This window comes from Archocentrus centrarchus, chromosome 7, assembly GCF_007364275.1.
Source record: "Archocentrus centrarchus isolate MPI-CPG fArcCen1 chromosome 7, fArcCen1, whole genome shotgun sequence".
NCBI lineage: Eukaryota > Metazoa > Chordata > Actinopteri > Cichliformes > Cichlidae > Archocentrus > Archocentrus centrarchus.
Genome location: NC_044352.1, coordinates 20697693 through 20709861, shown reverse-complemented (window position 1 = coordinate 20709861; position 12169 = coordinate 20697693). Strand labels below are relative to the sequence as shown.

The following is a 12169-nucleotide window of genomic DNA, read 5'->3' as shown; positions in this document are numbered from 1 at the left end:
ACTGCACAGGGGAGGGGTCAGTGCACAATACTGCAAATCAAAACAAAGCCATTCAACCCTTTTCCTGCCTTGATTTCTCTCTGCTTATTGTAAAAAAGAAAATCACACCCACAAAAATACTAACTTGAAAAGCCAAGAAATAATCAACGTGGACCAGAAAATAAAAATTATGGTTGGACAACATATATGATTTAGAGCATCTTAGAAAGCCACATGGTTCTGCAGCTTTTTAGGGGTTCAGCTACAGCTCTGGGTTTACTGGAGGAGATGGAGAGTCCCCGTGTCTCTTTAACAGCCTGGCTGAAGAATTCAACCAGAGGAGGTGGAAATAAAACAGCAAATCAGAAACCCAGTCGCTGACTCTGAAACCCCCTGCTGAGAAACTGTAGTGGTCTTGAACCTGGAAAATAAAAGCAGTGAGCGTGTGGTGGGAAGAGCCTGTTAGTGCAGTGAACTTTTGTTTGGTTTCCAGTAAATATATGTTCCCAAGCACAGCAGATAATATTAATAGTGTGTGATTTTTTATTTTTTTTTATGATTTTCTTTTAATTTCCTCTAGTGTAAAATAACATGAGCAGTTCACACTGACTACTCAAAGAGGAAATCTACAAAGCACGAGCAATTTCTCAATTTCTCCACTTGTGCTGTGGATTGGTACAAATTGGGTTGGTGGCAACAGAACTGATTAGGCAGAGTTTTACATTGTGTGGATTGGAATAGTTTGGAGGCTCAGGTCAGATAAAGCAGTGGAAAATCCACGGTTGGAGAGGAAGAGGGGAGAGCAGGCCTGGCATTGAGCATCTGCACTGGAGCATCATGCTGACCAGGACGGCCAAAGGGATGGCTGCAGTGCTTTGAAAGGATTATGCTGAGCTCACCGCTTTTCTCCTTTCAGGCATGGAAACAAAACGCTGGCTGTAACAGTTTCTGCTAGTTTCTATGATTTGTTTGTCTTCAATGTTGAATCTCATTTTACTTTTCCACAGGCCAGAGTTTTATTTATTTGTGTTCCAGGGTTGCTTGCTTGGTGTGAAGGGAATATACAAATATAACCTGTAGACATTAATTTCTTAAAGCAGGTTACTTGTGAAGTTGTCCGTTTAATATGATGGAAGAGACCATTTGGTTTTCATAAAAAATACCAATGTAAAATAGTGTTTATCTTCTTTTTTCTGACAGTTTATGACTTTGCCGGTTGGGGCATCTCTATTGAGTATTATGGCCTTTTTGTGACTCCCTAAGCCACCTATTGTGGGTTTAAGCCCACAGTTCAGTTTTACAGGGGAGGGTGCTGAAAAGGTGCTTGCATTGTGTTTTCCTGTTCTCTGGGTCCAGACTGCTGACGCATACATAACATGCAGCACCTAAATATCTCACACTAGATTAGAAGCTCTGGAATATACTCACCACACAGCGGTGAAAACATGTATTGTAGAACGCAGGAGATGGATCAGATAATTAAAAAAAACTAACTTTAGCAAGAGGTCAACATCCTTAAAATGATCTTTTTATATAACAGGCTTTTGTTGTAATAACTAGGGATACTCATCTCACTCAACAATCTGATATAGTTCATTAACATACTATGCCCTTTACTAATAATTAGTTTATCGAGCACACAAAGTTCACAAACCTTAAGTAGTTATGACTATGGAAAGTTTATTGTAGAAAACAAGAGATGGGAAACCCCTGAAAGGCTGGACAAGTTGAGTGCAGTTCTGTGTAAAAGTTAAATACGATTTGTGTATTAAGCCACAATTCATGGAAATTTTAAAGATTTTTCAGAATTCTTTATAGTTCAATACTTACATATCCACATGGACTTCTAAAGAGCTTTTGATTGCTGCAAATCTCTTAGTGCTGGCCCCTAAAAGATCCCTTATGTAATTCAATTTAAGAAATTGGGTGTGTTTGTAGTCCTGGTTCTGTGTGAAAATGTACTGTGAATATGATACCTTGGACAACCAAATAATTCAAAGTGCAATCCTTCTAGCTTTAACATTGCTCCAGCAAAAACATCTATACAAAACTTTATTCTAAAAAAAATATATCAATTTAAAAAAAAAAAAAAAAAAAAAAAAAGGGACAGCTTTGCAATATCGAGTTGAACTTGCATATTCGAACTATCAGTACCGACTTCCATCATTTACAATGGTGCTGTTAGGAAGGCAACTCTACGGCCACTATGGGAAAGAGAACAATTACAGTGACCAGTAAAGTTTATTAGAAATGTATAGCCAAACTCCCACAGCATGAGACAAATGCAAAAGAATTCAACACATGTTGAATCAAACAAACCTCCAAGCATAGTTTTGTTGTATGTGATATACATTTATAATTAAACTATTTGGGTAACTTGGTAAACTACACAGAATTTCTGCAATCAGCTCAGTCTATGTAAGAAAATTAATTTTTGTAATGTGCAAGGTTTCATATAACAGCATAAAGAAACTCATCTTTGCAAAGGCATGACTATATGAGACAACTGCACCACTCCACTGCCATAACCTCAACACAAGCTGTAAGTTGCACAAGCATGTTTATTTTAAATGCTGAAACATGTTTTAAAAAAATTATTGTTAAATATTTGTGTTATGTTGGCATACATTTGGAAAACCCATTTCAAGCAGAACTCCTGCCTTTTAAATTAACAAAGAAAATATGTGCAATTTACAATACAAACATTAAAGGGGAAAAAATCTGTTATCAAAAAATCTACTTTTTTGGAAAATAGGCATTTTTGAGTCTTTTTTTCTTTTCATTAGAAATCACAACATTTAATACAGAACCTGACATCAGCAAAAAGAAGAAAAACAAAAAGAGAGAGAGAAGTTGTAAGACATCAGCACATCCCATTACATGATCATTTAATTCAATGAACAATGTTTTCATTTGAACAGAATTGTCCATGCAGAACAAAACAACAAAGCACAGCACTGTATGTTGCTATGGATTTCTGTGCATGTCTCCAACCCACAGTCACTCCCTGTCACTCCCTTTAAGGGTGCCACTTTGGAAACTGCATCGAGATTAGGTTCTTCTCCAACGTGGATGCCAACTCATGCCTAGTCTCTCTCTTCGACCAACATCGTTAACTACTGAGGTGGCATCCATATTCAACTACTCAAGATCAGGCATTTCTGAAAAAGAAAGTTAAACACGTGATCTAAGTATGTGATTAGATTTTTATGACTATCATTTAAGTCAAAAATCATCTGCTTAAACAGAAACATGTATGACACTACTACAAATTAAATAATTTCTCCCAAGCTTACTCAAATTATTCTATAATTAATCATCTGTTTCTACACATTTTTGCACTGACATGCATTATCAGTGGCTTGGGAATCACGGGATCTAATTACTACAGATTATAAATTACAACACAGTTATTTTGTGTCACTTTTTCACTATAACCTACTCAGCTTAACTCACCTCAGCTCTCAGGGTTTTCTATTAAGTGTTAGTACCTGGTAATAGGTACGTTTTTAGTACCTACTGAGCCTGGGTTCCAATCAAAAATGTGACATCATCAGAATGCATGAATGGCCAGGCAGTGATGTCATGAAAGTGACCCCTTCATAAGAATCAAACCTGCAGTTTCTTTTTAAACCCAGCAATGAGGAAAATGGCTACAAACTAACAGATGTCTTTGTGCTTGGCAGCTGACAAAATCCAGTAGAAGCTAGACGGAGCAAAAGTTTGTGTCGCATACAAATGAAGTCACGGGACTTTGGGGCCGCCTTACTGAGGCCGCATTCAATTGTAATGGAAAACAAATGAAACCAAGTCGAGTTGAGTAGGCACTAGTGGAAAAGAAGCATTAGATTACTACTTACTTTCATCATCACTGTCTGCAGAATCGTGCTGCAAAACAAAGGAGAAATAATTACATTTCTTCACAGTTTTATGTTTAGCTTCACTAAATTAAAATGCCTCCAAACTGACTCGTCTCCATAAGAACTATGAACCAAATGACAAATGTACCTCATCGTCTGCGCCATCTAAATCTGGTAGATCATCCCCACCCATGCTATTCATCATCTGGAGAAATGCACAGGACACAAACAGGTCAGCTTATCTGAACACAAACACTGAGCAGACTGCATGTTCAGCACTTACCTCTGAGAATTTGTCAAAACTCGATAAGTCCTCATCTGAGTCGTCTTCCCAGTCTTTCCAATTATTGAAATCCACACTTAGCCAATTGCACTAAAAGCAAGTAGGTTAAAGTGTTTCAGTTAGACAGCAACATCCAATCAGTTTATTCCAGAAGTTTTTAATATTGACATTTATTAAGAAATTTAGCTAGGTGGCACTGACTGGTTTTATAATTGTGACTCGACATTTAGAAATTGCAACACAATCCAATTTTTTTTTTTTTTTTTTTTTTTTTTTTTTTTAAATCTGCAACCATATACTTACATGTAAAAAATTTTCTACACTTGAGTTGAGGCAGTTAGACATGAGACTCACTGATACCGATATATAAAGAGCTGACCGATTAACATGGCCTATCACAGATATACAAGTATTGGTGTATATATACTAATACAAAAAATTATTTTATTTATATTTAAACAGAATATAATGCAGAAAACAATGCTAGGGATAATGTGGAAATGGTGTCAGTTTGTGCAGCAGATCCCGCTCCAGGTTTACTGTTTATAACACTCTCAGCACCTTCTGCAGCACATGTAGCAGAGTATGCATCACAGCAGTTGTGAAATACTTGAACATGTGTGAACTCCCTTTATATAGTTCTCCCATAGCATGTAAAATGTACACTGAAATAAAAATGCAACCTGATGAAGACTATCATTTATTTGTGCATGCCCTTTTCCTTCCCTCTTGCTCACAAGTCAAACTTGTGCCCGACACACACGCAGTTTGATGGACTTCTATAGATAGACAACCCTTTTAAATCTCTGGAGTCGACGGACCCGCCTGCTCATCCAAGTAAGGTAATTGATTTAAGATGACATAGCAGCAAGACGCTGCCTTGCCAAGTCTCTGTTATAACTTGTGTGGAAAGTGCGGACTTCAAACTATATACCATTTTTTAAAATTATGTTGCTAGGCTAAGTAAAACTAGATTTATGATAATTTACTCCATTCTTTTTCCTGAATATTGTCACATTTGATGTAAGTTTGGTGCAGAAAGAAACCGTAAAAACTGGATATTCTAAAAAAACAAACAAACAAAAAAACCCCAATGGCATTCCCTTTGTTTTTTCTGTGATTTTAGGTCCAAATGTGTTGATACACTATGTCAAAATGAAAAAATAACTACAGTCACACATGTGAAGCTGTGCTGAAAAAAACAAAAACCAAACAAGGCAAGATAAAACAGTTTTCAAGCTGAAAAGAGTACAAATCAAAAGTAGTCAGAAATGGACAATTATACCCTTGACTCCTGAGGGTTAAAATTTGTACTTCTTTTTTCAGAGTGATTGTAAATCTTAGAATGCTCAAAGTTACCTTTGCCTTGTCTTTGGTAAGTCTTGGCCATGATTTCCCAGCCTCGGCCTTTCGTAAACAACACAACACGGACCTGTCAGTGCGTCTGTATTTGGATTCCTGCATGTTAGAAAGAGACACTGGTAAAGAGTTCATAAGAATGAAAGACAGGGCACAACCTGAACTGTGTGTGCAAGTTACAAACTTACTTTAGGGTCAATCTCCCCAAAAAGTTCCACTGCATTCTGGTGTTTGATATCTTCTGTTCCACTGACACAGCTGTAAGATGAAATGAGCGGCTATCATATGATAAGACTACCACACATCACTTTGTTTAAACACCAGGGAACAGATCTAGGAGCGGAGTTCCAAAAACGTCAGGCTCCTCTTTCTTTTAGATACTTTTAGGAATCAGGATTTCAACAATATCATCATTTAATATGCTAACAATGCAAATTACCTGAAACCGAGTTTTGACTTGTCAAAATTTACTTGCACATCTCTACTGTCCTCCACGCAGAACTCTATAAAGACAGAATCTCGTCTGTCATACCACTTGGCTGTTGCAGGCTGCCTATAAAGCAAGAACAGAAAGGAGAAAAAAAATCACATCACTCTGATCTCATTATTAGAACTTGTTAATATTAGTCAGGTATTTAACTTTCACAGCCTAGCGTGGGCATTATACGCTCATGGCCCACGTGTATAGGGTGCAGTACCCACACACGTTAGAGTGGTGTTTGAGGAAGGGGTAGCTCATTCATTCAGATTAGCACACGGGCCTCTCAAACAGCCCTTTATTTGCCTACAAGCTACCCCTGTTCAGAAAAAGTTTACGATAAGCCTTTAAAATTAAACATTGTACATATTGATACACATACTAACATATTATAATACTTTGAAGGATTCCGGTAATACCGTCATGGTTAGATGTGAACCACACTCAGGCCACTGTTTCACACAGTTAAGAGCAGAATGTCCTGCAATCACGGACAGTTAAATTAACAGAAAGTGAAAGCTAGGGTTAGCTTACGTTAGCCTAAAGTGAACACTCGGGAGCATGACACCATGCTTTTTCACTGTTAGCATTACGCTTATCATAATCGCTGACATTAGCCTGCTAGCTAACGATGACTGAGCTGTTGTCAGGTCCGTAAACAAAGCTAGCTCACGTTACGAGTTTGAGACAGGCTTGTTCAAAAATATAGCAGGCTGGGGGAAAGTTGTAGTCTGTGGGGTTAACGAGGTGCTGTGCCTTTTTTGTCTTGGCAACAGTATTGGGCACGGCTGAACTGCTGAGGCTAACTCGTGTGCTAGCTCACTTGAGCTAATACGAAGTAGGTGATCTGTACTACCAAGTAGCTAGTTAGTTACCAACGTTAACGGCTACGGTAAATCATCAAGACTTACATATTTACTGTTTTACCAAATTAAGCTCCCTCGTCGAACCACGACACTGACACTGTTATCTAGCGGTAGTGCCCGGCAAAAATGACTCCTGACAACTAAACAGTTAACTCTCTTTTACAACAGAAGCGCTGGTTTGTCTCTGCAAAGATCGCGTGTTTTCCACGTTCTCTCGTGACGTCCCGTATTTGGAGCGTGCGCACGGCGCTCCGCAAACCGAAGCCGCTGGAGATAATTCTAGAAGGAGCGCGCTCATGGAGCCAGGGGTGTGTGAGAACTCCTCCACCCAAGTGAAGTCCCACTATCTAATGATGGAGATGGACAATTCACACTTACACTGTATGAATGTTACAACTAGATGATAGTAGGCTTTCCTGAGTCCTGCAGTAATATGATAATTGGGTCACTATGAAATTATTTTATTGTTGTAACTAGTCGAGCTGCAACGAGGTCTATTCATTTATTTGTGAAGCGTTTATGTTATGAAAGTCAAAGTTAATGCTATAATGAATTTCATCAATACTGAGATTTGGATATGAAATGAAATATTCATGTGTATATAATAAATATTCAATATAATGTATGCCAAAATATCAGCAACCATGCACTGGAGCATGCAGTGTCACTTGGTTAGTTATGAAACCAAGGGACACTGCATTCTCCTATGATAAGAATTTCTCAGTCGTAAGCACGCTAAGTCAAAAAAAAAAAAAAGATTATCTCAAATTTTTAACTTAAAAGACTTTACATTTCATCATTTCAAGTTATTTTCTCATACGTTTGAGTTACTAAGTCAAAATTTTGAGATAACCTGAAATTTTGAGTTCTTACATAAAATTTTTTTTTTTTTTGGAAAAAAATTATATATATATTTTTTATATACAGAAACAAGCTTCCATACTCTCTGATTTAAAAAAGAAATGAGGATGTATAGCAGTCCACTGTAACACAAACTTTTACCTCCCAGTAACAAAAATGAAAAGATCTTATATTTTTACATTTGAATTCTATTAAAAAGCTTCTTTTGGCTGTTCTCTTATTCACAAGGGGTGGCTACAGGAGGTAGCTCTGCATGTTTGATTTAAAAGATCTTTTTTGTGCCAGATGCCCTTCTTGATGCAACCTCAAACAATTAATTTCAGTCCCTCATTAAAAAATTATTGTTTGAGCACCATCAATTTGCAGCCAATTTTGGTACAGTGGCATTAATGGGAAGTACACCACCTCTCCAGATAGGGAGAAGACTGCAAATGCTTTGCAGTTAAAGCAAACTTTAGATAGAAATGGAGTCGTTATGCAAAGTACTGCTTCCCATCATATTACAACACACAACACAAAGACTCATACACAAACATAAAATATAAGCACAAAAAACATTTAAAGTAGTGAATGTAGTGATGCCTGGATGGATGGATGGATGGATGGATGTAGTGATGCCTGTCATACTGCAAAACAGACAAGAAATGCCCAAGATACAGTGGTGGAAGCCTAAGCATCTACCTGCACAGCTTGCTGACAGATGACTTTCTAACATTGTCCTTGGCTATAAATCACAGCAAAGCATAGCTTTTTAGGCCCATAGGAATAGAGGGTGTCATCTGCATCTGCTACTTTTAGTGGCTTTCTTTGTGAACTAAAGCACTTAAGCTCACAGAAGATCACATGGATACTGACAAAAGGCCATCCGGGGAAGCTTCTAGCTGATGTCACTTTGGGATCTGCTTCAAGCAGTTGGGCGAGAGAGGAGAGAGACAGCATCACTAGTATGAGGCTTGGCAGCTGCCAGAAAAACACAAATAGAACAATAGCCAATGGATAGAAAGGAGAGGATGGCAGAGTCAGATGAGTGTTTGCTGAGGACTGAGCCACAGATGACACTGATAATAACGGGTCGAATAACAATGCTTGCAGCTTCTGAATGCGTGGGACAGGAGCAGTGAAGTTAGGTAGGATGGAACAAAAATGTTTGAAAGAGGAGGTATGTGAATCAGACAGCAATGGCACACTTGCATGCCTGATGGATTCTGCATAAGGGTATAGGTTACTGGTGATAATAGTTCCCCATTCACTCCAACTTATCAATGCATGATAGGCTTTGAGCAGCTTATTCCAAGGAGATCTAATAGGAGTTTACACCAAAAGATCGCTGATTCGCTCATTTCGCTGTCAATCAAAAAGGGATTCAGCCTCAGACAGATCATCCAATCATCATGCAGAAGCTGAGCGTCCGGGACAGCCGAGGCCAGCCCACTGCCCCATAGACCCCCAGAGACGCTGAGCGTCCGATGGGCGGGACAAAGCCCAGCATTTATCCAATGACTCGTCTCGTTTCGCTGCACTCTTTGCTTCGCTATTGAGCTCTGTAGACGCTCAGCGTCCACACTGTTTAAAGCACTGGGAAGCTGCGGGAATGAGTGAGAGGAAAGCCGCGTCGTTACCAGTGATAAGAAGCTGATTCTGAACAAAAGTTGAGCGCGTTGTAGCGCATATTTAGTCAATGACATGTACACACAACAGTATGTGTTTGAGCACCTATTTTTTGACATTTTAGGGGAAGCTGAGCTTCCCTTGCAGTCTTAGAGCAATCGCCTCTGATATATAGTTAAAAGAAAGTACACCCTGTCATTTGTAAGGTTTTACGTATCAGGCCTTAATCAAAATTATCTGGGCCTTAGCATGTCTTAAAATGAGATAAAAGCAATCTCAAATGAACAATAAAACACGTCATATTACACTGTGCCATTATTTAACAAGACTTAAGCCAAAATGCAGAGACAGTGTGTGAAAAACTAAACATGCCCTTACTGCTTCCATGGGAATTAAGAGGGTAAGTAGCAGCCAGTTGCTGCTAATAAAATACACTTGATTAATTGATCATCAGCAATGTGAGAGCATCTCTATAAAAGCAGAAGATTTGGCAGTTTGCTGGTGTGGAGCATTCAGATGTTTGTTAATACAGTGCCAAGGAGGAAGGATGAACTTAAGCAATTGTGGCTGCCCATCAGTCTGGGAAGAGTTATAAGGCCATTTCCAAACAATCTGAAGCCCATCATTCTACAGTGAGAAAGATCATCCATCCATCCATCCATCCTCTTCCGCTTAGCTTTTTCAGGGTCAAGGGGGTGCTGAAAATATTCAAGACAGCTGACAATCTTCCCAGGAGTGGATGTCCTAGCAAATTCACCCCAAGGTCAGACCGTGCAATGCTCAGAGAAACTGCAAAAATCCCAAGAGCTACATCTTAGACTCTACAGGCCTCAGTTAGTAGATTTAATGTTAAAGTTCATGACAGAACAATTAGAAAAAGTCTGAGGTTTGAGGGTTTCATCCAACATTATCAACTTCAATATTGCAATGCAGAATATTTTTCAACTACAGTCACATTGTTGTCCTCAAAAGAGTATGCCCAAAGCTGCTGCAGTAGTTTCATCAAGAAGTAATCGTGTGAAGTAGTGATTATTAAAGAAAAGAGAGCTGTTAGTGGTGATCTAACAATAGCTGGTTTTTCTCCTAGTTTTTCTGGCAGATAATAAGCCATAATTTGGATTCATTGTTGTGATTTTTTAAACCTAATGTCTTCCTTTCCCACTGTCCTGATTGTACTGATGCCATTTATAAAGTTTGACAAGTATATTGCTAAAAATGTCTGACTGTACTTTACATGGCATAAATGTAAACAAACAGTAATGAAGTGATTTTTAAAGCAGTTCACAGTAAGGTGGTGCAAATATTAGCTTTGTCACCAGATGTCACCACAGTGGATCATCTACCTCCATCTCACCTTATCCTCTTCTCCTCTGTCACACCAACCATCTGCACACTCTCCTTCACCACATCCATGAATCTTCTCTGTGATCTTCCTCTTCTGCCTGGCAGCTCATCCAAACATGCCTCCACTTCTCTTCTTCCTTTCTCTCCAGCCAACAGTAGCACAGTTAACCTGGGCACTGACCGATCTGATATGGGCATCTCATTCTTGATGATCTGCATGTTTGATTTGCTAAAGATTTTTAGGTTAAGATTCCCTTCCTGACACGACCCTCCCCATTTATTCGGGCTTTGAACCAGCACTGGGAGTACACTAGCTTGTGGCTGTGTTCATAGAGGGATTTGATAACTTGGTCATAATGGTTTGGTAACTCTAGTGTAATCTAAAATGTATGCATTATTCTTCAGTGCAATAAAGTATCATCATTCTCTGAGACAATTTTCATGAAGAAATCATAAAAATTACATATATGTAATACTTAAACACTGCCAAGCTTTAATATGCAAAGTGTAGCAGAAATGAAAGACTAATGGTGCACAAATCTTGGAGTGGCTCCAGTTACAGTGAATAAAGACCCAGTGGTCATTATACTCACAGGCATGGTGTCTTGAGTAGGATATGATTATGTTTTAAATATATAAATCTCATCTGATCTTAAAAAAAAACAAAGCCAGTCACAGATACAGTTTTTCACTGTTTTGGTAGGATTTAAAAGGAATTTTGCTTCAGTGAAAACATTTTGAATTCTGCAGCGCACATTCAGACTGGAGCATAATTTTACGCTTTTGTGTCTACACTGTTTTTAACTGGAAGATGAAAACTTACTTTAAGCAGTCGTTTATTTGAAGATTTAAGGAACTGCACATGTAGGTCTGTAAATGTAAGTGTCTCATCTGACTTCACTTTAATGCAAGCACACATTTCATGATTTAGTCATCAGTTGCATAAACCTGCATTAAGTGAAAAGCAGAAAGATGGAGGCTGGAATATCAGAAACAGTCTGTGTTTTGGCTTATTTCATTTTCCACTTTATTTCTTTAACACATTATTGGTTCCTTTAAAAGAGTAGTTCATCCATCCATCCATGCTCTTCCCCTTATCCAAAACAGGCATGGGCAATTAATTTGCCACATGATAAATTGAGACCACTGTGGAGGGACATTTCTGCTAGATATTAATTTGATCTCTTTATAAGCTTACCCTCCACAACAGTCCCAGTTTCTCATGTGGCCCCTTTGGAAAATTAATTGCCCACCCCGCTTTAAAAAGTGCAAAAAGGGATCTTATGCATCCCTCTCACACAGGAGAGCAACCTTCAATGTCAGAAGTTTGCTTGTGATTGCAGTTATAATGGAGTCAGACCTCAGTTTCAGAATAATAGAACACCAAGGAACAGAACTGCAAAACACTCTCATTCATCAAGCTTAACACCAAATGTTTCATGGTTACAGCATCTGGAATTTTCATAAATAATTCAAGTTTTTTCTTTAGGTTTTCTGATTCTGGTTCAAACAACCCATATGGGAAAAAGAT

At 38.4% G+C, this 12169-nt stretch overlaps 1 protein-coding gene across 1 annotated transcript; it reads right to left on the bottom strand.

The window, feature by feature from the left end:
- Positions 1-2522: 2522 nt before the first annotated feature.
- Positions 2523-7060, bottom strand: ptges3a (prostaglandin E synthase 3a (cytosolic)). Its single transcript, XM_030734253.1, has 8 exons — positions 6871-7060; positions 5921-6034; positions 5670-5739; positions 5482-5580; positions 4123-4212; positions 3988-4044; positions 3840-3867; positions 2523-3140 (listed from the first exon to the last, which is right to left on the bottom strand). Coding segments are annotated over exons 1-8 (480 nt in total). The 5' UTR covers positions 6873-7060; the 3' UTR covers positions 2523-3120.
- Between the last annotated feature and the right edge of the window lie 5109 nt (positions 7061-12169).